General features: G+C 36.1%; 5 protein-coding genes and 1 non-coding gene across 6 annotated transcripts; 3 read left to right on the top strand and 3 right to left on the bottom strand.

Annotated features, from left to right (window-relative positions):
* The first annotated feature begins 608 nt into the window (after positions 1-608).
* LOC116105637 (bifunctional nitrilase/nitrile hydratase NIT4A) lies at positions 609-11,366 on the top strand. Its single transcript, XM_031392049.1, has 5 exons — positions 609-658; positions 8,651-9,036; positions 9,274-9,567; positions 9,960-10,241; positions 11,005-11,366. The coding sequence occupies exons 2-5, from the start codon at positions 8,727-8,729 to the stop codon at positions 11,154-11,156; spliced, it is 1,038 nt and encodes a 345-aa protein (XP_031247909.1). The 5' UTR covers positions 609-658; positions 8,651-8,726; the 3' UTR covers positions 11,157-11,366.
* Positions 5,200-6,135, top strand: LOC116105611 (zinc finger BED domain-containing protein RICESLEEPER 2-like). Its single transcript, XM_031392020.1, has one exon. It carries the CDS (start codon positions 5,200-5,202, stop codon positions 6,133-6,135), a length of 936 nt encoding a protein of 311 aa, XP_031247880.1.
* Positions 11,367-12,838: 1,472 nt separating the features above from the next.
* Positions 12,839-15,829, bottom strand: LOC116105628 (uncharacterized protein At5g41620-like). Its single transcript, XM_031392039.1, has 3 exons — positions 15,050-15,829; positions 14,844-14,969; positions 12,839-14,458 (listed from the first exon to the last, which is right to left on the bottom strand). Exons 1-3 carry the CDS (start codon positions 15,494-15,496, stop codon positions 13,079-13,081), a joined length of 1,953 nt encoding a protein of 650 aa, XP_031247899.1. The 5' UTR covers positions 15,497-15,829; the 3' UTR covers positions 12,839-13,078.
* Positions 15,830-17,729: 1,900 nt separating this feature from the next.
* On the bottom strand, positions 17,730-19,012 carry LOC116105643 (photosystem I subunit O). The gene is made up of 4 exons (XM_031392054.1): positions 18,813-19,012; positions 18,657-18,729; positions 18,388-18,567; positions 17,730-17,846 (listed from the first exon to the last, which is right to left on the bottom strand). The coding sequence occupies exons 1-4, from the start codon at positions 18,925-18,927 to the stop codon at positions 17,756-17,758; spliced, it is 459 nt and encodes a 152-aa protein (XP_031247914.1). The 5' UTR covers positions 18,928-19,012; the 3' UTR covers positions 17,730-17,755.
* Positions 18,157-18,228, top strand: TRNAQ-CUG. Its single transcript has one exon. It is a non-coding gene; the product is annotated as a tRNA-Gln (tRNA).
* Positions 19,013-19,482: 470 nt separating the features above from the next.
* LOC116105638 (F-box protein At2g27310-like) lies at positions 19,483-21,736 on the bottom strand. Its single transcript, XM_031392050.1, has 2 exons — positions 20,683-21,736; positions 19,483-19,573 (listed from the first exon to the last, which is right to left on the bottom strand). Exons 1-2 carry the CDS (start codon positions 21,708-21,710, stop codon positions 19,555-19,557), a joined length of 1,047 nt encoding a protein of 348 aa, XP_031247910.1. The 5' UTR covers positions 21,711-21,736; the 3' UTR covers positions 19,483-19,554.
* Between the last annotated feature and the right edge of the window lie 3,235 nt (positions 21,737-24,971).

The raw sequence follows: 24,971 nt of genomic DNA, 5'->3' as shown, positions 1-24,971 counted from the left end.
TTGAACTCACGCATCGACAGACGTGGCACCGTCATGATCGTCAATTAATTATGAAATTTTTTTTTAAGAAAAAGGGATGGTGCCACGTCTATCGATGCGTAAATTCGATATATGTTTTTAGATAACTGTAGCATTGTTCAAAGTTTTTATATAATTTTAAAACTTATGTCAGTCCTATTTTAAATTTTTTATATGTAAAATTATAATAGACCCCTATTTTTTATAGATCTTTTTTTAATCCTAGTTCCAATACAGTTTCCATCCCGGGCACTTGACCTCGATTCCAAGGCAGGTTTCATTTCGAGTATCCGTCCTCGGTTCCAAGCAGGTTCCATTTTAGGGACCCGTTTCCAGTTTCCGATTTCAGTTCTAGTTCTTATACATGTAGGAATTGAAACTAGACAGCACAATGTCGGTTCCAAAAAATTATAACCGAATCCTACCCGCATAGTATGAGTTCCAGATAGGTTCCAGTTTCATTTATGGTTCTACCCACTATCCATGCTTACCTTTCTAAAATATGATTTTTAAAATTTTTATGTCTAGTTTTTATAAGTTTCATAACCTCTGTTTCTTGAATAACATAAATATAATTTAATTTAATCTCTTGAAAAATCTAGAAACTGCCCCGGTCCAAAGCGTTTAACTGGTTACTGTCACTGGCAGCTAGACTTGGCAAAACGGGTTGGGACCTGTGGGTCGACCCCATACCCGAGTAAATTATATAGGGTACGGGTCTGTATTATTAAACCTGTTTTTTTAAGACCCGTACCTGGCCCTACCTGTTTTGTAAACAGGTAGATCGGGTACACCCGCGGGTACCCGTTTTTAATTTAAAGAAAAAAACCCTGGCATTCTTTTGTCTTTCTCTTTCGTAGTGTGTGAGCAGACGCCTAAAAGCTAAAACACCTTTTGTTTGCCTTCTCTCTCTCTCTCCAAACTTAACTTCTCTTCTCTTTTTTATTTCGCAGTCTGCCTCTTTCCTATCAAAATCATTCACAATCTCCATTCATTCCCATTCCCTAACCCACTAATTTCTCTTCCCAAAGAGTTTTTCACACAACCCACTTTTCTTCTTTGCGACTAAGGGGCTACTGGTATAATAGATCCAATTGATGGCACAAAAAAAAATTGAATTAACCTAGCCTTCTCACTTCTGGTTCATCAAATAGGTTGTAGAGCACACATTTCCACTTCTTCGAATTGTTTTCTCTTCGTGTTTCTCAAGATTTCGGAGCTTTTAAGAATTTTTCTTTTTTGGGTTTGTTTTGTGTGCTTGAGTTGGGAAGAATGAAAAACATTGTGTATTTGGAAACAAGTTTTCTTTTCTTTTTTTGTTTTTTAAGGATTGAAGATTTTGAGGTTGTTCTTTTTTGGGTATTTGCTTTTGGGTTTGGGTTTGGTTTGAAGAATGGTGATAAAAATGTGTGGTGGCAGCCATGGCTGCCTCTTGTGAGTTGTGAGGAAGAAGTACGAGGTGAAATTGGTGGTACAAGGATGGAGGGGTGGGATCTGGCGCATGAGATTGCAAAGAAGAGGAAGAACAAAGAACAAAGATTAGCGGTTGAGATTCGTTGAAAGGGTCCTAAAGTCCCCTTGAGTACTTTGAGAAGAAGGGTCAAGAGGAACTTCACCAGATAAGCGGGCACCTGTGGGTCCACCCGTACCCGTATAGGTAGGGGTGTACACGGTCTAACAGTTCGCAAACTGCTCGAGATTGGCTCACAGATGCTCGAGTTCGTAGCACTGTCTGACGAGCTGAGCACAGTCTCGAACTACTCGGTTCTTATACAATTGAGTACCAAATATGGTGGTACTTGGCTCGGAGGCTCGTCGATCTCTGTCCAGCTCACCGGTGAACAAGCTGTCGAGCTCGAACCTGATCGCCATCTCGCACTCGCGTCTTTGAGTTTGACTAAATGGCACTCTCCCGCCTCTCCAGAGACCCAGTGTTAGACCGATCGTCACGGTCTAAAAATTAAACCTAATTACCGTAGTAGCGGTAACAGGATCGAATCCACAGGGAGCAAGACTAACAACCTAATGTATTTTAAGTAGCGGAAATGAAATTGGCATGGATTATTAATCTAAATAGATAAATGCAAATAATGAAATAGTGAAATTAAACAATAAAGACTTATAAAAAAATGTTGCCGTTACGATTTGGTTCGACACGAGACCGACTCACACAATTCTCCTCCACCCTCTACGATCCCCTAAACCTACAAGGCAAGGTAAATCAATGAAATGGTTTCCCGACACTCTAGGTATAAACTATCCTGTCTCACCCGATCACTCAAGTTCGATTGGTTAAAGACTATCATTGAACGTCGATAAACGCTACAAGGCAATACCACTAGTTGGTACGCGATTAACAAATACAATTTGTCAACACGTAATATCCAATCAACCAACTTCACAATAAACGCAACAATAGTAGAAATTAAATTAAATCAACACAACTCAATTACAACCATGCGAAGTAATGAAAAGCAATATTCGTATTTAATTACCAAACCAACGTTCATTCAGCAAGTCTATGAAAACATTAAATCATAATGGACAACAATATTCATCACAAGTTATGCTCAAATCATATTAAAGTATCGAAATCAATCATGAAACGAAAACAATATAATCCGAAGCACAATACTACCAAATTTCCTATAATCGGGCTCATCCAACTAGTCGAGAGCTGATGAGGAGAGTCATGGAGTCAATCCCGATCTCGCCTATGCCGTAACAGACAACCGGGAGCTTAGCCGCTCATGGTGGGTGATGACGGAGGCCGAAACAGTGGAAACAGAGCTGACCATGGCGGAGAGGAGGTAACCGACAGTGATATGATGCGAAGAAGGGGCGAAAACGACCAACGGACAACCCGGAATACGAACAGCCGCACTTCGCTGGAAAACGTTATTTCTGGCGGGTCTTCGAAAAACGGTGGCGAAATGGGATCCGAAGGTACCGATGGAAGCTCTGGTGATGGGAGTTCAGATCAGGTCCTGGGGAGGTGAGAGGTCGCCGAAATGAGCAGGATCTGGCATGGAATGAAGGCGCGACGGCAAAATCGCGGATTTCAACGGTTTTCGCGGCGGCTGAAGCTAAGGAAGTGTAGATTCGCTGTGGGAAGGGAGATCGACCCTTGGGGAGCTGGAACGTCACCGAAAAACACCAAAACTGGCCGGGAAGACGAAACGACGCGGTGGAAGATGAAACGTCGAGTGGAACTTGGTTCACGGTGGTGATGAAGGGATGATGGTGATCGGAGCAGGGAGCCGATTCGTCACCGGAAAAGGAGATGAAGGGTCGTCGAGCTTGATCAGAGAAGGTGAAGGGTCGCCGAAAAATGATGATGAACAGCCCCCCTGTTCACGCGATCTGCACTTCTTTTATAGAACAATTTGTAAAATATCAGTTTAGTCCCTACACAATTGAAAAGTGACAAAATTAGCACCTTAAAACATGACATTTTACCCCTAAACAGCAAATGAGACAAAATCACCTTAATTCATAAACCACAACCTAATATCATTTCATATACTTCCAAATCATTCCAAACACGTTAAATTCATAAGAAAAATATTAGGAAGCGATTTTCGTGAATAAATTCTAAATTCTTTAATTATCTCAATATACTTCAATTTAATCACACACATGGGTATTTTTATCACCAAAATAAGTCCTTTCATGACTCTAACACCCAGACTCCTAGACTCCCACAGTCCACTTTATCTCCCTCCAAAAACAAACACAAATACCCAAATCCCTAAGATCTAAACACAACTCCGAGAAACTTTCCCTCCCAAGTCTGTATTCTGTAACCCTAACCCAAACTCGACAACCCAATCCCAGTCCCCAGAACCGTCGAAGGAGGGAAGACAGATTCCTCTCTCAAGCTTCAACCCTCACATCAAAATGATCAGTGATTTCCTACAAAGTAAGCCGAAAAATTGATTCAAAAGTTGTTTCTCTCTGTTTATTTATTGCTCATCCATTAATGGTCTTGATTAATTTTGTATGTGAATGATCTATTATCGTGATAATGGACTTCGGTTTTTTTTTTTTTTTTTCTGGGAATGATGAATGGTTAATGGTTTTGATTCTTTATTTTATCTGATTTGCATGTGACGGTTATCAAATCATCTCATGTGTTTGATGATGGTTTGTTTGCAAGTATCGTAGATATCTCGATTGATATAAGAGAATTAAAGAACGAACAATATGTAGTTATTGTACTTGTTTTATGTTTCATATCATGCTTCGTGTTGTAACCATGGCGTGTCCTTATCTTAGTCTCATATATTATATATTGGTTTGTCTTCATCTTCCAGAGAAATTCCAGAATTGAAGATTACTACTTTCACTAGTTCACCATGTAACTATATTGCTAGTTGTCAATCTTGTCTCCTCTCTTGAACAAGCTTCAATTTCCATTTTGTTGTCTTTGTTCAATCATATGATTAAACATATGATTTTGTCTTCCTCTCTTGAACAAGCTTCAACATGTAACTATATGGATGGTACTAATCTTGTGTTTTCCTTATTTGCGAATAGATATGGCATCGACTGATTCGACTCCATTGAGTTCCACTCACAAGGGTCACGGCCCGCAATTGACAGTAACGCAGCAACTGCAGCTGCTATTAATGAAGAAGATATAGAAGCAACTGATGTTTACCCTTTTGCAAGGAAAAAGAGGGCGAAGACATCTGTATGTGGGGGATTTTACAGAAATTAATGTTTCTAGTGACGAAGGCTGAATGCATCCATTGTAAAATGAGGCTTGCCATAACGAGCACCAGGAGCACTACTCACCTCTCAAGGCACTTAAGACTTATGTACAGCGAAGCTTTCTTTGAAAAGCAACAACAAAGGTTTTTTGAAGCAACAAATCCAGCTGATGCAAGTAATGTTATCCTTGTTCTTACCGGAGGTAAATTTGACATGGAAAAAATGCAGGAATTAGTGGCCACTTGGGTGCTGATGCATGAGCATCCTTTTACTGTTGTGGAGGAAGAAGGATTTAATCACATGCAGAGGTATGCGATCCCTGAGTAGGAAAAGATTAGTCGTAAAAATGATGTTGTTACTTTGTTTGAAAGGGAAAAGATAAAGTTGAAGAATTTGTTGAAGTATGTTGATAGAATAAGCTTAACGACCGATTTATGGAAGTCAAGTAATTAGAGGATTGAGTACATGGTATTGATAGGGCATTTCGTAGATGGTAATTGGAGGTTGCAGAAACGAATTCTAAACTTCTTGTACATAGCTCCTCCACGCACTGGTTCCCAAATTGCAGATTTAATATATAAGTGTCTGAAGGAATGGGGTATAGAGAACAAGGTGTACACGATATCAATGGATAATGCATCAAGTAATGACACAGCAATCCGGATTTTAAAGGAGAATTTGGCAATTGACAATAGGCTGCTTTGTGGAGGGAGATTATTCCACGTTAGGTGTTGCGCATACATCTTGAACCTTATTGTTCAAGATGGGCTGTCCCAAATAAGGTCCATTATTGATGATGTTCGTGATAGTGTGGCCTATGTGAAACAAACAGAGAGCAGGCTTATTGTTTTTTCAGAGATAGTGCAAATGTTGCGTTTGCCCAACCGGAAGTTGATCCTAGACTGCAAGACAAGGTGGAATTCCACTTTTGAGATGTTGTCAATTGCAGTGAAGTTTAAAAATGTCTTTGAAAGGTATAAAGAGAAAGATCCACATTATAATTGTTGTCTCAGTGTAGAGGAATTGGTAAAGGTGGAGCAAGTTTGTGAAGTGTTGGGTGTGTTTAGTACCATTACTAATGTAATTTCTAGGAATGAATACCCGACTGCAAATATATATCTCAGTGAGATTTTTCGGGTTAAGGTTATGCTAGATCAGAAGTCAGTGGATGAAAATGATTTTATTCGACATATGGTTACGAAAATGAAACAGAAATTTGACAAGTATTGGGGAGAATGCAACTTGTTGATGTGTGTAGTGGTTGTCCTAGATCCTAGGTGTAAAATGGCAGTGTTGGACTATTGTTTACCTAAAATGTATGGTGAGATTGATGCCCAAGTACATAAGAGCAAAGTTAAAGATGTGTATCAAATTTACCAAGAGTATGTTGATTATTATTAATCTCAATCCTCAAACATTGAACAACCAACTGCAATGGTTCCTCGGGGCAAGGAACAAACAGAACCTAATGTGTCTGGATTTGCAATGTTTGCAGAACATATGAAAACGGTTCAAAGTATTCCACTAGAGAAATCAGAGTTAGATACTTATCTGGGAGAGGGTTGTTTCATGTTTGGGGAGGGGAATTGTATGAAATTTGAAGCATTGGAGTGGTGGAAGGTTAATACAATGAAGTATCGAATCTTGAGTAGGATGGCTCGTGATATCCTAGCAATCCTTATAACCACAGTGGCTTCGGAGGCCTCGTTTAGTGCTGGCAGCAGAGTAATAGAAACGTATCGAGCCTCATTGTCTCCCAAAACAGTACAAGTGCTCCTTTGTGGAGGTGATTGATGTCGTCATCTCAATGGAGTTCATAAAAAGAACAAAGTAAGTGTAAATTGTAATAGGTGATTAGTATTTATGCATTTTCACTTACTAGTTAGTAGTTACTTTCATTTTTGTAACTAAAACTAATATTTTCCCTTGATGTAATTTAGAAGTAGCAAAAACAAGTGGAGATTCAGCTTCCAATCGAGTGAAGCTTACAAAGCTTGAATGCATTTTTTGGCCAGAATCCTCAAGTATCCATCAACTCTTAAATCACTTATGTAGTTATGTTTCATAATAAAACAATTTTTATTCTTTTGCATATAAAGGTTGGTTTTTGTAAGGATCTATTGGTTGTTTGAGAAGGTGGAGAAGAGATATGTTTCATAATGCAAAGGTTGGTTTTTTTAGTGTTGTTGTGAACCTAAGTTGTGATGATGTTATTGTGGTTCTTGTGAAGTGTTTATTAATGTTATGTTATTGTTAAATGTTGAACTTGTGATGTTGTTTGAGAGGATGGACTATGGAGAAAAGATGTGATTGTTGTGAAGTGTTTATTTATGTTATGCTATTGTTGAACTTGTGATGTGTTGTTTGAGAAGATGGACTATGGAGAAAATATGTGATTCGTGTGAAGTGTTTATTTATGTTATTGTTGAACTTGTGATGTTGTTTGAGAGGATGGACTATGGAGAAAAGATGTGATTCTTGTGAAGTGTTTATTTATGTGATGTTATTGTTCAACTTGTGACTCTTGTGCAGTGTTTATTTATGTGATGTTATTGTTGAAATTGTGATTCTTGTGAAGTTTTTATTTATATGATGTCCATTGAGTTTTAAACTGGAGATTTTGTTGATTTTACCTTACATGTTTGTCCTAAAATTTAGATATTCTATAATTCTAATTAGGGGTGTTTATTGTTGCTGCATGTTTTTTGAATTTGGAGTTCTAGACTTTGCTGGAAGGTCTTTTGCTCTTTGCTGGGCATAATATGTTTATCCTCATTCCTATCATTTTATAATTCTAATTAGGGTATTTATTGTTGCTGCAACCTGCAGGTTTTTTGAATCTGGAATTTTACACTTGCTGGAAGGTCTTTTGCTCTTTGCTGGGTAGAATATGTTGACCTGAAATTTTGATATTCTATAATTCTAACTAGGGGTATTTATTGCAGCTACAGGTATTTGAATTAGGGGTGTTTATGGTTGCTGCAGGTTTTTTGAATATGGAGTTCTAGACTTTGCCGTAAGGTCTTTTGCTCTTTGCTAGACAGAATATGTTGGCATGAAATTTAGATATTTTATAATTCTAATGATGTATATTTTGTTGCTGCAGGTTCAAAGGGTAAAAGTCTAGTAAAAGGTAAAATAAGTAGGTGACCCTCGACTTGGCTGCTCAACTGCTGTAAATTTGGTGTTTCTTTGCCAAATGCCAACAAGTTGTATCATGGGCATGGCTGGTGGTGGTGGTGGATATTTTGTTTTATGTTAGTTTGGACTTTGGAAGCAGTTGGCTTGGCCATTGTATTATGCATGTGAATGAGATAAATCCCAAGTCCCAACCTTTGAATGTAATTATGTATTATGTAAAAATGTATTAGCTCCTTATAATTATGTATTATGTAAATATGTACTGGCTCCTTAATCTTGAAAATATTAATCAAGAAGCTTCTCCTCTGGATTCTGTAATCATCATTCTCAAGTTGGATTCGGTTGAAAATGTAATTTGATTGCATGTGTGGTTTCAATTTCAGTTTGTTATATTGTAATAATTTAAAACTGTTATTTCAAGCTTTTAAATCGAGCTCGATTTCGAGCCTGGTAATGAGCAAATACTTGAGCTCCATTAACGAGCTTGGCTATAATCGAATTGAGTTCAACACATTCTTGAGCCAATCGAACTGTTCGCGAGCACGAACTAATTGACGATCTCGATCTCGATCTCAGATTTTCCCTACCCGTCGAGCTCGAGCTCGAACTCGAGCCCATTTCACAGATTGCGAGCCGATCACTGTTCGCCTTAGCTCGATTCGTGTACACCCCTAGTATAGGGTAGGGTATGGGCCTAAAGTATTAGACCCGTTTAAGACCCGTACCCATTTAGACCCAGACTGTACCCGGCCCACCCACCCGTTTTGCCAGGTCTACTGGCAGCCTCACATTCAACCACCACTTCATTCCAAACAAACGGACAAACCACCACAACCTCATAACAACGAGAAATGGCCCTAGTACCATCCCAGACTCCACTCTTCGCTGAGGTGGACATGGGTGCCGACTCTTCCGCACCCACCGTCCGCGCCACCGTCGTCCAGGCCTCCACCATCTTCTACGATACTCCCGCCACTCTTGATAAGGCCGAGAGATTGCTGGCTGAAGCCGCCGGCTATGGGGCTCAATTGGTGGTCTTCCCAGAAGCTTTCATTGGTGGGTATCCTCGTGGTTCCAATTTTGGTGTCACTATCGGTAATCGTACGGCTAAGGGTAAAGAAGAGTTTCGCAAGTATCATGCTTCAGCCATTGATGTTCCTGGTTCGTGCACCATCTCTGTCTATATGCTAATTAATTCTTATATGTAATTTTAGACTGTGCTTTTAACCTTATCTTCAAGGGCTTTACTGAATTAGACAAGATTAATTTTTGGGATAAAACCATTCCTTTGGATAAGAAATGTGATGTTAGCTGAGACTATCTCTATTTCACCCTTGTAGTTTGTGGAAGTTTGCATCATATTTAAAGATTTATGTTCTAATCTTCTGTTAATTTCAGGTCCTGAAGTGGAGAGATTGGCAGCAATGGCAGGGAAGTATAAGGTATATTTAGTAATGGGTGTGATAGAGAGAGATGGATATACACTGTATTGCACTGTTTTATTTTTTGATTGTCAAGGTCATTTCCTGGGTAAACACCGAAAAATTATGCCAACTGCATTAGAGCGGATTGTTTGGGGATTTGGAGATGGATCAACAATTTCAGTTTTTGATACTCCTATTGGAAAAATAGGTGCTGCCATTTGCTGGGAAAATAGAATGCCACTTCTTAGGACAGCAATGTATGCTAAAGGTTAGTCATTTAATTATGTTAACCATTGCAATTGGCCTTGTCTAGAACCACTTGCACCGTTTCACGGAAGGCTTGGTTTATGATCTTGATCCTTCCCATTCAGTTGGAACATATCTTCAGTTAATTTTCTTTGTCTTTCTCTTCTGTACTTTTTTTGGGCGGAAAGAAGGTACTGTAGACATTGTCATGTGAGAACTTCAGAATGGTGTTGACTGAAACTTAGGGGATGAATGTCTTCGGATATTATTTTCTTGTGTTTATTTTTTCCATCCGTTGATATACTAGCATTTTTGCTCTGTGGGGATCTCATTACTGCTTTCATTTGCTTTACCGTCTCTTATAAATAATAAATTAGCCACTGATACCTTACTTATCAAACTCACCGGTTTCAGGCATTGAAATATATTGTGCACCTACAGCAGATTCCAGGGATGTATGGCAAGCATCAATGACCCACGTCGCTCTTGAGGGTGGATGTTTTGTTTTGTCAGCTAACCAATTCTGTCGAAGGAAAGATTACCCTCCTCCTCCAGAATATGTATTTTCAGGCACAGAAGAGGAACTTACACCAGATTCTATTGTCTGTGCTGGAGGTAGTGTTATAATATCACCATCAGGAACTGTACTGGCAGGACCTAATTATGATGGAGAGGCACTCATCTCAGCAGATCTAGGTACATCATTCTCTTCTCCAGTTTCTCTCCTGGATCTATGCTGAATCTAAATAGTTTCTTTTTATGTTGTTCATAGAAGCAGGTTAAAGTAATTTATTTATGAGTATACCAGGAGATCTAGTACCAAATTAATTTCGAGGGACAATAATTAAACCATAAAGAATAGCTATATCCTTATCAAAAATGTAAGTTTGGTTGGAAAGAGACCCGAAGGATGTTTAGCATTATTTTGTTACTGCAGCTATAGTACATGTATCATCCGAAAATTCTTCATAAATCTTTCATGTCATATTCTATAGTGGCATAATACTGGCATGAGTTGCTTGACCAATTTTTGGTAGTCTTCCATCAAGTAAATGTTATATTGACTAAATTCTTCTGAGTATAATTTTAGAAACATTTGCAATTTTCAATGAATCTTCTTAATTTATTTGAGCAGATGGTGAACCTGTATTTTTTAAAATATTAGTTAACCAGTGATTGAACAAATTTTTGAATTTCATGGCCATATGGAATAGATACTATTCTGTGAAGGCCCTTGGAAAATCATTTCTCCTATTTAATTTCATTAGACAATCGGTAAAAGAAGAGTTTTCCCAATTTTCCTTATCCTCCAAAAACTTTACCTGGCCCCAGCTAGTAACTGTTCTGGAAAACTCTCTCTCTGTTTTGGTATATTATGCTATTTTGTCTTCTTATGGCCATGCATAAGCTTTGTATTGAATTTGAAACTCTGGTTTTGATAATTGTCAATGACTCCCAGATCTTGGAGAAATAGCACGGGCCAAGTTTGATTTTGATGTGGTTGGGCACTATTCAAGACCAGAGGTCCTTAGCTTGATTGTGAGGGATCATCCTGCAGCCCCAGTTACTTTTACATCAGCATCGGTGAAAACAGAAGGCTCCCAAAAATAGTTGGATCCAGCTATTTGTTGAGTTATCATACATATTTTGGTGGCCCCTTCACTAATAAACAGATGGGTGCTGGTTCTAATCTGATTCAGCTGTATAAGATTGATGTGTCTATCCCGTCCAGCTATACTGACAACTTTCTTTGTAGTCAATGTTGTATGTATGCAAACTGACAATCTCTTAAGGTATCAACCTGTTATTCTGTTTTTCCTATTTGTCAAATGTAAATTGGTGTTACCGTTATGTGGTTTGTTGTTATTTCTGGTCCTAACATATGGTAGAAAAATGCTTATAACGATTAGTAACAATATTTACTTCCTGGACATCTGCTTCATCACTCCTTTTATGGTAGTTCTGGCTATTCTTCTCTTCAGCCTCTTGTGTCCTCTAGATTTTGTGGCATGCCTTTTTTGGCATATTCTTTGGAACTGCGAGGCTCTTCACAGGTGGGAGGCAGTGATGAATTGATTGAGAGGCATCTATTCTTGACTGTTTTTGCTGACTTTTTATAATGTCCTGAGCTCTTTTACTTTGTAACTGTTGTGTAAATCCTTCTTGAATATATGTAAATCCTTTTCCTGATTCGGTTTCTCATCAGAAAAAGGTTCTGGGTATTCTTTTCTGCAAGGGGTTTTCCTTTTGTGTCCTTCTGTTGCTGCAACTAATATTTTTCATCTTCTTCTGAAATTGAAATGTAATGAGTAAGCTTGGTGCTTTGACAATACACCAATTGAATTTGTAGCATATTCCAACCTTTAGATATAAGATGCATCAAGATCAGATATATATGAAATTAAGAACTCAGTGGGCTTGGATACATATGTAAATTGTACCTGAGAGGGAACTAATGCCGCAACTGGCCTCAATGCTTCAATTTATCAACTGGGACATATTGCTACTATGATTAATTACCAAGAGATTCTTTATTATGTGACCTGTGCTGTTGAGTAAAAGCCAGAGGTGACATATTATTGATTGATTGCTGAGCTGGGATGGGATGGGATGGGATGGGGAAATCTACCTAAACTTGGAGCTATACAGAAACCTAACATGATAAAAAAAGTTCGGTCGCTGTTATGCCAAAAAATTGGAGATAAGTAAATATCACATCAAATCAAGTGAGATTATAACTAATTTCCTCGATCGAATCCCAAGAGAAGGTTCTTTTGAAGAGAGTGCAATTGAAGCAAAGTTGAAAGTAAGGCATCGTCAAGATAAGTAGTTGAAGACTTTGCGACAAGCTACTCAGAAGCCTTTTTAAGATACAAGTTTAGATTAGAATCACATGCTTGACGGTGGGTGATTGAAACTTGTAGGCAAAGTCTGACAAATTATTAATAGGATCCATGTTAGGGCGGCCTTCATTATTTGATCAATCCGCCGTCTTACCATGTGTTTCTAACTTGACCTTTTTTATTTCATTAAACAATTCCAACTACCTTGCATGATTGATTCAAACACCTACTAACTCTGCAAATTTGAGATTTTTTCCAATCTTAAATACGTATTCTATCATATTCACATTTAACATTTGATTTAAATCAAATTTATCAAACAACAAATAAAAGTGACCAAGATTTTGGAAATCCTCAAAATTCCAATACATTTAAGTTGACTTCTAAATTTTGATTCATCTAATATTCTTCTTAACAAAATGGACTAAACTTTGAAGAATTTTTGGAGTGCATGATATGCTTTTCATGAAATTCCTTGAAAAAGAATACATACTTCAAAACTTAAAGGACTCAGAACAAGCTCTGCAGTAGCTTTACCAGACCTTACAGCCTTGCATAATATTCTATATACATCTTGCTTACATATTCATTAACACAAATACATTCGTTAATGGGAATATTCTCCAGGGAATTGCAATTTGCAAACAAAACAGTAGTTAAAACAAGGATCAAAAGTGGAGATTTTTGTCTTCAACTTGTTGAAATCCTGCATTCACTTGTTGATGGTTCCACTAGCTTGTGATTCAAGGCATCGCCCTGACTTTCCCGACCTTCACTTCCAGGATCCTGCTGAGGCAAGGATTGGCCCCATTGGCGCGTTGGACTTGCAAAGCTTTGAAAAGATGCCATCTTGGAACCAGATAGAATATGATCTCGAAGACTTTTGATTGATCGGTATCTCTTGATTTCGTCTGCAAGTTCTTGTGTTTGAGTTTGCGAAACAATCTCTGCTAATCTTTCCCTGTCAAGTTCACCTGAATGTTCCTTGTAGTTCCAATCCATACCATTAGAAGTTCCTCTTTCCAAGCAAATGCTTCCCCATTGAATTTTCTCAATAGATTTCCTCCCTTTGATTCCTTTATCAACTGAGACTCTCTTCATATCATCTTGAGCATAACTCCAGTTATAGCTCCGGTTACTATTGTCCATGTTTAATTCAATGGAATGAAGATCACTATCAGCTGAGTCATCTCCCTCATGCTCATCTCCATTGTCTACTTCCCCTTCATACTCCTTTGTCTCTGTATTTTCACATAAACCAAATTGGATTTTCTTCAAATAAGCTTCAAGATCCTTGATTCTCTCGAAATTCGGAGACAATTCTCTATTTTCTTCTCCTTTTTTGGTTCTCAAGTAGGCCTCAAGCTCATTTCTTAGCCTTTCCACAGCTGCATTTTTCTCCTCAAAATGGTACTTAGCATCTGAGAGCTTCATCTGGACTCTCTCCTCACGCAAAACATCGGCAAGTTGAAGCATCTCCCTCTCCTTTTCAACCTCTTCTCTAGCTTTAACTGACTCTCTCTTTAGCTCTTCTACCTCGGCTCTGTCTTCTCCAATGCCTCTAGCTAACTCATCACAAACTTGCTCCAATATCTCTTTTGCCCTCTTCTCACTCTCCAATTCTTTCATTGCATTTGACAGCGATGATTTCGTCTCTGCCAATTCTTTTCCAAGCTTCTTGTTTAATCTCTCTGTTTGTCGCCTAAGCTTCTTCTCCACCTCAAGCTCTTCTGCTATGCATGCTATGGCATGGCGAATCCTGTCTCGCTCCTTCCTTTTCCAAGCCGCCTTTTCTTCTGCGAAATGCTTCATTAAGTACTCAACCTCATTGTGATTAGACCGCTGCTCTTTAATCAAATGATCAACTTGAACACGAGCTCGATCAAGCTCAGCCCGTATAGCTGAGATAAGAGATATGCTCGATGAATGCTGCTCTTCAAGACCCCAAATACGATTGAGAACTTTCAAAAGTTCTTTTGATGCGTTTAGGCCATTACAAACATCCTTCAAACGGGTTTTAATTGCAGTTATAGATCCACCATGAGTCTTGCCTCGTGAATGAGCCTCTATCTGCATTTTATTCTATTAGATCATTACAATTTATGCTCTTCTTTAATTTTCATACTTAAAAATCTCACCCCCCCAAAAATAAGTAAACAACCGAAGATCGAATAGTTTTTAACAAATTGTCAAGTCTGAAATTTAGATACACCTATTTACAGATTTATAATTCAATAGACAATACATAGAAGCTGCAATGCATCTCTATTCTCGAGTTTTCGAAAACATATATATAATTAATTGCAACTTAATTTGTCAGTAAGAAAACTGCCTTGGATGTTTATGGAAATAGTGATAACTTTTTGGAAATCTATGTCAAATTATGCGATAAAACAAGATAATGTTTCAATTAAAACCACACAAACGAGTACATTTAGTATATATTGTCATGTACCTCCATAACACTGGCATTGTTCAGAGAGTCCAATGTCCCACCAAAGTCATAATCAGGAACTTGAAGCTTCTGAGAAAACACTGAATTTCTTCTCCGACAAGAATTCCCTCTGGATTGATCCATTCCCTGCACAATTCAACAAATAAAGATAAATTTTCAATCCACAAATCAAATATTTAAATATAAAAAAATAGACTTAATCCCACCTCTGAAATTGGACTATAAGATGGATCTGACAAGTGTGGAGGAAGAGTACCAGACTCTGAACCTCTCAAAACTCTTTCTTTACTTCTCAAATCTTGTTTCTCCAACTCTTTCTTCCCTTTAGAAGAAGGGATTTTGTTGATTTCCCACAAAGTGGCCGCAAGTTTTCGCGCTGAAACCGAGACTTCCTTGCCTCTATCTCCTCCCTGAGAAGGCATAACACTACTGGGTTGTTGCTCTGCAGTTGGCATTACTAAAGATGGAGACTTGACGCTGGTCTTCCATGTCGGAACTGGCGTGCTAGAACCACCTCTCTTCCCCACAAGAATTGCACGTTTAAATCTGTATTTTTGAACCAACGACGACGATGAAGACGATGAACAACCCCGCTTCCTGATCTTACTTAGACCTGTACTCTTCGTTTCGGAGTTGTGGTTTTGCCATGACATTGTGATATCGAAAATTGAGTACTGATATAAAAGAAAAGTGTTGCAACAGAATGTAAATAAATTAAAATTTTGAAAATGGGCAAAAGGTGGGCTCTGAAAGTGAAGAAACGGACATGGTGAGGGTGACAGAGGGGTGAAGTTGATGGAATGGAAGATTTATGGGAGAGTGAGAAAAATTTGTAAGATTTAGGAGGAGGGGAAGTGGTAAAGTTTATGATGACCACTTTGCTTTATAGCAAGTCCAAACTTGTAGTCTTGAATTCCTCAAACAAATTAAAGTGACAATCAAAGATTCTTCTTCTTCTGGGGGATTTATATTAATAAGCAGTCTAAAGATTGAAAAAGAAAAGGAAAGAGGGGATTTGTCAAAAATGGAATGGTGTTGAAATGCTTTGATTCAGAATTATTAAAGAGGGAAATAAACAAAGTAAAAGTGCTGTATTGGGATTAAAACACTACAATCCGACGTGGCATCCACGTCAGCCTTGTATTTCAATCAGAAACGTGCATCTGTAAGTAAAATGACTGTCTTTTCTATATTTATTCTGTCTCCCTTAATCTTAACTTGTATTTTTTTTATTTTTTCTTATCCGCCCACTTCTCTTACAATATATACTAGAAGGCCCTCTACTTTTCAAATTTTCATATACTAGCTTTTGGTGTCATGTTTTATTACTATTTATCATTTATTCTAATGAATTGTTTCAACGTGTTTTTTAAGGTATACGTTAGGAATATTACAAGATTATAAATTAGTTATTTCGATGTATATTATATGAAAAGGTAAAAACAATAATTTTTAATATATCAAAATATTAAATTTTTTGTTTTCTAGTATCTTTAATATATATGTGCCCTTTAAACACACAATAAAACGACTCTAATATGCTTTAAAAATAAAAATTTTGATTATGAATGGGGATTCAAAAAAAACTTTTATTACACTTAAAAGAAAAAGATTTCATTTGTATCAATAATAGACACATTTTCCATTTGATACATACTTTTTTTTTAATCGCTAAAAATATATTTTTTTCAAGATATTTTCTAAAGAAGTATGTTATAAGGGCTAAATAAATATGTACAATGGGAGTGAAAAAAAATTATAACTTGTCATTTTTTTTTTTAAGTTAAAAAAGAAGTTTCCTTTAAATGGTAATATCTCTTATGTATTACTTATAGAAATTGAGAAAAAAAAAAGCATAAATTGGGGTTCTAATAGAATATATTAATTTTTAAAGGGAAAAAGTAATAAGAAAGAAGAAGGGGTGTATATGAAAATAAGAAAAGAAGGGAAAAGTAGAGAGTAATAATTGTATAGCATTGCCATGTTTTATGAAGTCAATCAATCAAAAAAAAAGTGAGTCAGGATCTTGGAAGAACAGGAAATGTTTAAGAAGAGTGAAGGGTTGGGAAGCCAGCAGGAGGTGGGTCCTCTCTAACGGCTCATAGTTGGGATTTCATAGCTGTTTTTACAAATAAATCAGACCCCCACACTGCTTCTTTGTCCTGCTTTTCTTTTGGTTACAATTATATGTGATGGATGGTTTTTGGACCTTCAACTTCAATTCGAATATTATTTTCACTTGGAAATCCAAATATCTTCAGTCATCTGTCTATGGATTTATTTCTTTTTTCCTTTATTTAGAAACACTGCTAAACCCCATAATGTTGGTTTTTCTAAACTATAGTGAATGAGTTAAATACTAAGCGTACCAGAGGGTGTCAATTAATGATAGGATTTTACATGAAAATGAAAATAGTTGGAATGAAATGGGGGAGCATAACTACGGGTCATGTGCACTGAATCTGAAGTGCACATTCTTTTAAATACTCATATAGCTATAGGATATGCTTGGCATAAAAGTAGATAATGATTTTGAACATGTTATTATAACAATCATTTGTTGGCCTAATTAATTTTTAACAATTTAGACATGGTATTTGTTATACCAATGGTTGGTCAAAGTGTTGACCCAGTGAGATACATAAATCATATAATCTAGTTTTTATTTTATTTTGAACCCATGACCTCAATTATTGATGAAGAAGTTGTAATGTCATCCCTTAACATTATGATTAATTATTTCCTTAAAAATTGGGACTCAACACAACAATTGGAATCACATAATTAAACTAAGTTGCAGAATCTTTTCATCAAATTGATACTGGGACCTTATGTTTTGGTCAATAGTTGCGCACAAATATTAGAAAACATAAATTAAACAAAGTGAAGAGTTATAGAGATAGAAACTAAATTCAAAAGTAATCCTCAGTCCTTCCTTTGAACCCAATTTGCCCAAAAGTGAGGCACAAGAACAACCCCAAATGCCATGTGACCAACCACAACCTGCACATCATAAAATAAGTGCACAATACCTTCAATTATCCATTCATCATTTTGGAATAGTATTATATACCCTTGAATTATCGTTTATCCTTTTAAAATTATTATTTACCTCTTTAGAATTGAGCTTATCATTCCATTAAAAATTATCAGAAACCCCTTTATTAGAGGAATGCATAATACTTTTCCAATCTCATGGGTAAATTTATGTTACACCATCTCTCAGGGGTTAGATAATAAGCCCTATTTGCATATGTGGAGTGATTAAATATATTTATTACTATAATATAGTTTCTCAACACCTCACAAAATTGGTCCCATGGTCTAGTGGTCAGGACATTGGACTCTGAATCCAGTAACCCGAGTTCAAACCTCGGTGGGACCTCTTTTAGTTTCTTCTTTCTACTCTTATATTAAAACCTCAGAAACAACACTTAATTTATTTTGACTAATTATCCTTAATCCAAACGGTATAACTTATTAGATTTATTATTTTAGAATTGTGAATTGCAATCAGAAAATTATATTTAGTAATAATACTCACCAGAACTGGGAAGTAAGAGGAGGGGGCGAGGGGAAGTGAGCGAGCTCAGTCCCAATGCTCTCGAAGAAGAGTCCAGTCAAGCTCTTTCCATTGATGGCTGGTATGCTTGATGGCGCTATCCATCCGATCAACCCAAATCCTATCACACTAAAATCTCTACGCAGCCAATCTCTTTCAAAGCTGATCATCCATAATCAAATTAATTCATTATAAACCTAAACACATCATCATTATATCTAAGCTCAAACCCAAACACAATTCCAACTTACCATACAAACTTTCCTCCCGAAGCACCAGCCAATCTCAGAGGATTCCTAGCTGTCACTCCTGATTTCACAAAGCCTGCAGAAACACAAAATATAAACGTAAATCGATCATCATTGAAAGACTGTTGGGGTTAAGATTTAAAAAGAAATATTAATTACTTGAAGTAAGAGCAGAAGCTGATCTCTTTGGTGAAGAGACACGGGAAGATTGTAGTGAGGAACTTGAACTTCCAAGGCCTACAATGGTGGATGAGGTGGCAAATGTTGCTGCCATTTTGATGGTGCTAGAATAAAGGGTGGTGAACTGAATGATGAGAAAATATTAATGTTGGTGTTAAACGGGGTAGGATTTTGTTGTATGAGATGGAGGATTTTGTGGAAGAGAAAGATTTGCATGGGTGGTTTGTGGTTCAATGAAGTTATGACACGATGGAATTGTATGGATAGAGTGGGGCTAATGGCTGATTTGTTATCCTTACCGCCAATATGCGGGCTTGACAATATAGACTTTTGGGTTATCAAATTGGGCTCAGCCTCTTCTGTTCAATGAAAGTTTTCCCAATAAACTTTATTAACATGATATAAACGAAAAAGCCAAAATTTTTTACATTTATAAACATGGAATTCCGATTGCAGTGTTGGTTGAAAAATGACAATGGTAGCAAAGGTCACGGCGTGTGCTAAACCTAAAGGTCACAGGTCACAATCGTAGTGAAGGCTGTGGCTGGTCTTAGTGATAGTGGCTAAACCTGATCGGGGGCATTTAATTATAATCTGATTACCTGCAATCTTGACGTTAGGCGGTTTTTGAGTTATGGAGTGGCTCCGCCAGTGCCAGTGTGTTTGTGGCTTGTATTCCTCTTCAATTTAATTTCAAATATTCAAAACTACATTTGCTTGCTTATCGTGTCTCAGTACAACTGTACCGCCCGCATAATTATTTGGTCAGATAAAGGCATTAATTATGTACTTAAAACTGTAAAATACAGGTACGCAGAATGTATAATCTTTTTATAACAATCATACACAAAGTCCAATTATTATACTTAATTAAGCTTAAATCATTAATTCCCTTTGATTAACGTTTATGACCTTAATGTGACAACAAAAATTGATTATCTCTACCTAATTGATTATTTGCCATCATATCATTACCAAAACCCACAAACTAGCCTCTCTTAATTTGTCAGCACGTATTACACGTTGAGGACCATATTTGAAACATCAAATTTAATTAAAGGACTGACATTAGAATTCCTTTAAAAATGTTGAGAGAAGAATATTTAGGAGATAGAGGAAGACAAAGCAAAAAGCGGTAAATGAAGGCAGCTGGCTAATAAGCTAGGAGTGAGCTTGCGGAATTGTAACGAATTCCGCCGGCTTCATCCTTAAATATTCTCTTAAGTCAAACCAAAATACTATTACCACTTGCTCATGTCCTTTCCAAAAGCCCAGATCCTTCCCACTTGGATAATTTCAACCATCAATTTCAAATTAAGGGCTACTGCCTTCAATCATATATCCATTTCAGACTAAACCATGGACAAATCCATGTACAGATGCGTGGGTTTTTCTTCTTCTTATATTTGTTTAAATTTTAATTTATGAAACAGGACTGGAAACTTGTAGATTAGTGAAACTTGGGTGGGAACATGTCGTTTACTCATTTATAAATTCACCATACTTATATCAATTTTCTAATACCTATTAAACAAATAAATATAAATTTATTTATTTAAAAAGAGAGGTAATTTTATATTATCTTATCAATTAGAAAATAAAAATAGAATACCTTTATCACAAATTTTATACCTGGATCTTAACAGAATTTACGGTGTTCCCGATGTAAATGTAATGTATGGATCTCATACATGAAAGAGAAGGAAAATGTGGCTGTAACCCAGATATGTATGAGAATCAAACAGCTGCATCCCCTTCATAGCTCATTATATTATAATTACAATTTACTATTAAAATTATTAAACGAATTAAAGAAATAAATTATAATCAAATGAATATCCTCTTTTACCTAAACAAAACGAAGGACCAAATAGCCAGAAATATACTAACTCCCGTGGCAATACAAGCCATATCTAATGACCTTTCTCTCCTTTGCTTCCTTTCTCTTCTCTCTCTTTTTCTCTCCACAAATTCTTCGTATTTCTTTTTCCCTTCCTTTCCATTCCCTCTTTTTCTCCTCCCATTCTCCATTGCCTTCTCCAAAATTACCAAACTATCCCTCCCGCTCAAATTCCTCCCCTCCATGTCCTCCACTTGCAAACTCACTTCCCTCACGTGCACATCCCCTCCCTCTTTTCCCCCGCACGTGACCACCACCTCGCATTTCACAAACTCCGTCTCTGATCGTTCATCTCCCGCCAAGATTGTCGCGAATCTCGCTTGTATTTCGCCCGTTAGCCAGTGCCGCTCCACTGAAACCGCTCTCCCGCTCGATAAATTCACCGACTGTTTTTGTACTGGGTTAATCAATATCCAACTCAACGTCAAGTTCTCCTCAATATCATTCAGCCACGTGTCACCTAGGCCACCGTGTTCTATCGGCGTCAAAACCGATTCTTTCAGGTCAAATAAATCGACCCGAAATGGCGAACACAAGAACCACCCTGTTACTGTCTCAATTTCTTGAGTTTTAGATATGATGAGGGAGTTTTTATAGTAAATATCAACACAAGAGATTAACTCGGTCGTTATAATTGAAGAAAAATCAAGATTGTGCTTCAAAGATTGTTGATGATCAAGAACCGGAAATGAATCAGAAAAGAATGAACGGTAACCAGCGGAGAAGGTTGAGATGACGTGGCTAATACGTGGGTCATTGATGGAGGGCCAAGTTGAGTTGCAAATATTTCGCCATAGTTTCTCTTCCGTGGAAAGAAAATATAACTCGGAGGAAGCGCAGGCGGCGGCGGCGAGAGTTGGGCCGTCGAGGCGGGTGAAGATATTGGTCTGGATGATGTCAGGATGAAGGGTTGAGAAGGGTGTGGCGCTATGTTGAGGGACGGTTGGTGATGATAAAGAAGTGGGAAAAGAAGACATTGTTATGTGTTGAAAAAAATGTTTGAAATGTGTTGGAAGAGGCGCGTCAGAGAGTGGGGGGGTTTTATAAAGAAGAAATGAAAAGGAGTCAAAAGTGGATGATTACAACTTGTTTGACTATTTCTTTGTACAAAAATTCTATTTAAGCTTCATTTCTCCCACAGCGCCGACGGTTTTTCATGTCCCCTTGCTCCTAACTTCTCTTTTCTAGTTACTTAAAATGTGATTTATGCTAATACGTCATCCGCTCTTTTATACGGATTGTAATACAATCAGTGGCGGACCCAAGGTTTTTTTTTTTTTTTTTTTTTTTAGTTGAGCGGGGGCTCCGCGGCTACTTACTGTTTGTTAATTATCTGATGAAAACTTTAAAAAAATCATCAAATTTTAAACAGAAAAATTAATATAATATTAAAAAATTGAAAGAAAATAATATAATAATATAATACTTTTCTACTTAAATAAATCTACGAAAAACAAAACTTTAAACAAATATGTTAAAAATTATATCTAACTCATAAGGAAGTATAAAAAAATTTTAATGTGAAAAAATCTCTTAAATATAAAGAGAATAAAAGACCACGAGAATCTAATAATTCATTTAAATCCAATATAATCAAAAGAGTTCACAACAACCACAATTTACCAAAAATATTTCATACAAATTTGAAGTCTAATCATAATTTTAACATAAGTAAAATACATAAATGTTTACAAAGAAATAAACTAAAATCACCAGAGAAGCGGTCATACTTTAATCTACATAATTCCAAATCCAACTATTAAAATCAAAACTCAACCATTGAGATTAAAAATTCAACAAAACTTTGCCTTATTTGCTCATCAGCCAAACATACTACAAAAAATATACTTAAATAAAAAAAAATATAATTTAGAGCAATATTATTAAACGAAAAGGAGGTAAAAAAACAACAAATGTTTGCCTCATTTTCTCATCAATCTAACCGACTAAAAACACCTTAATAAATTAAAATAAAATAAACGGTAGTATTCAGAGCAAAATACAAAACAAAAAGACTGTAAAAAAAAGTGAACAAAACTTAGCATCATTTTCTCATCAACCTATCAGACTAAAAATAACTTAATAAAATAATATAAGAACCATAGAATTCAAAGAAAATTACAAAAGATAAAGACAGTAAAAATAAATAATGATCAAAACTTTGCCTCATTTTCTCATCAAGGAAACACATAACAAAAGTCAAACAAAAAATAATTAAGAATTCAGAGCACAAAAATAAAATAAAATAATCTAACACATTAAAAAAAATAGAAAAATCAACCTCATTTTCTCGGTAACCAAACATGCAAAAAACAGTTGAAAAGAGCGAATACCTTAGAATTCAGAGGTTGAAGTTGAAGAGAATAGCGAGCGTGAGTTTGTGTTCAGAGGTTAAGTCTTGTATAGTTATACAAAACTGACAATTATTGGTTTTGAAAGAATGATAATTCTTTCAATTATCTGTATGAGTTTTTACCTTTTTTATTTCAGAAAATTGGTAAAGGTCACTTGTAGAAGTGGTTTTTGATTAATGTTATAAAGTTTACTCTTGATGAATTTTAGGAGAACTTTATGATAATTTGCAAAAACTTCACGAGAATTCTTGTTGAAGCTGAATGTTTTTACTAAATTTCAAAGGACATCATTGTTAGGAATGAGTACTTAAATTGTTTCTGCAAAAGCTTCTGAGTTAGAAGGAAGAGATGGTGTATTGCAGGGCATTTTTGCATCATTAAAGTTAGGGTGGTTTTTGTTGCATAAAATTTGGTAGTGAAAAATGAAAATGCCCTCTATTGTTGGATTCTTCACACTCATTATTTGGTTATCTCATCAAATGAAAAGTAAAAATTTTTAAATTTTTATTTACTTATCCTCAAATGGCCTGGGTCCATCCATGAATACAATCAATATATATATATATATATTAAAATTCATTAAAAAAAAAATTACTCCCTCCGTTTCTTTTTAAGTGACGTTTTAAGACTTTGCACAATTTTTAAGAAAACAAATTTCTCTCTCCTTATACTGACTCTTTCACTGAAATTGCAATGGGAAAATTTTGATTCTCCCGCTGCTCTTCACCCGCATTTGAAAAAGAAAGAGAGAGAGAAGATAAGGGATAGAGATGGAGAAAAAGAGAGCAGAGATGAGGGCTGAGAAAATTGGAATACAAAGGACAGGGGAATTCATCGAGGAAGAGAGAGAGGATGGAGTAGTCAAACGACTTTTATTTTGGCAAAAAAATACTTTCCTAAAACGTCTATTAAAATGNAGAGAAGAAATGAAAAGGAGTCAAAAGTGGATGATTACAACTTGTTTGACTATTTCTTTGTACAAAAATTCTATTTAAGCTTCATTTCTCCCACAGCGCCGACGGTTTTTCATGTCCCCTTGCTCCTAACTTCTCTTTTCTAGTTACTTAAAATGTGATTTATGCTAATACGTCATCCGCTCTGTTATACGGATTGTAATACAATCAGTGGCGGACCCAAGGTTTTTTTTAATTGAGCGGGGCCTCCGCGGCTCCGTATTGTTTGTTAACTACATAGTGAAAATTTTAAAAATATCATTAAACTTTAAAAAAAAAAATAATATAATATTATGAAGCTAAAAAAAAATGATATAATAATATAATATTTTCCTACTTTAATAAATTTATGAAAAGCAAAACCTTGAATAAATATGTTAAAAATTACATCCAACTCATAAGGAAACACAATAAAATTTTGATATGAAAAAATTTCTTAAATATAAAGAGAACAAAAGACCACGAGTCTCTAACAATCCACTTAAATCTAATATAATCAAAAGAATTCACAACAACCACAATCTACCAAAAATATTTTATACAAATTTGGAGTCCAATCATAACTCTAACACAAGTAAAATACATAAATGTTTACAAAGAAATAAACTAAAATCACCAAAGAAGTAGTCATACTTTAATCTATATAACTCTAAATCCAACTATTAAAATCAAAACTCAACCATCGAGATTAAAAATTTAACAAAACTTTGCCTCATTTGCTCATCAGCCAAACATACTACAAAAAGTATACTTAAATAAAAAAAATTAGAATTTAGAGCAATATTATTAAACAAAAAGGAGGTAAAAAAACAACAAAAGTTTGCCTCATTTTCTCATCAATCTAACCGACTAAAAACACCTTAATAAATTAAAATTAAAAAACCGTAGTACTCAGAGCAAAATACAAAACAAAAAGACTGTAAAAAAAGTG

This window comes from Pistacia vera, unplaced genomic scaffold (assembly GCF_008641045.1).
Source record: "Pistacia vera cultivar Batoury unplaced genomic scaffold, PisVer_v2 Contig501, whole genome shotgun sequence".
NCBI lineage: Eukaryota > Viridiplantae > Streptophyta > Magnoliopsida > Sapindales > Anacardiaceae > Pistacia > Pistacia vera.
Note: the sequence above shows the minus strand (reverse complement) of the source record. Positions and strands in the feature narration are given on the sequence as shown.

Coding starts and splice junctions, on each gene's coding strand:
- LOC116105611 (XM_031392020.1), top strand. CDS start 5,200: ATGGTATTGATAGGGCATTTCGTAGATGGTAATTGGAGGTTGCAGAAA.
- LOC116105637 (XM_031392049.1), top strand. CDS start 8,727: ATGGCCCTAGTACCATCCCAGACTCCACTCTTCGCTGAGGTGGACATG. Junction 9,037..9,273: donor TTCAGCCATTGATGTTCCTG/GTTCGTGCACCA, acceptor TGTTAATTTCAG/GTCCTGAAGTGGAGAGATTG. Junction 9,568..9,959: donor GACAGCAATGTATGCTAAAG/GTTAGTCATTTA, acceptor CACCGGTTTCAG/GCATTGAAATATATTGTGCA.
- LOC116105628 (XM_031392039.1), bottom strand. CDS start 15,496: ATGTCATGGCAAAACCACAACTCCGAAACGAAGAGTACAGGTCTAAGT. Junction 14,970..15,049: donor CTTATAGTCCAATTTCAGAG/GTGGGATTAAGT, acceptor TGAATTGTGCAG/GGAATGGATCAATCCAGAGG. Junction 14,459..14,843: donor ACAATGCCAGTGTTATGGAG/GTACATGACAAT, acceptor AATAAAATGCAG/ATAGAGGCTCATTCACGAGG.
- LOC116105643 (XM_031392054.1), bottom strand. CDS start 18,927: ATGGCAGCAACATTTGCCACCTCATCCACCATTGTAGGCCTTGGAAGT. Junction 18,568..18,656: donor TCGGGAGGAAAGTTTGTATG/GTAAGTTGGAAT, acceptor ATGGATGATCAG/CTTTGAAAGAGATTGGCTGC. Junction 17,847..18,387: donor CCTCTTACTTCCCAGTTCTG/GTGAGTATTATT, acceptor TATGATGTGCAG/GTTGTGGTTGGTCACATGGC.
- LOC116105638 (XM_031392050.1), bottom strand. CDS start 21,710: ATGTCTTCTTTTCCCACTTCTTTATCATCACCAACCGTCCCTCAACAT.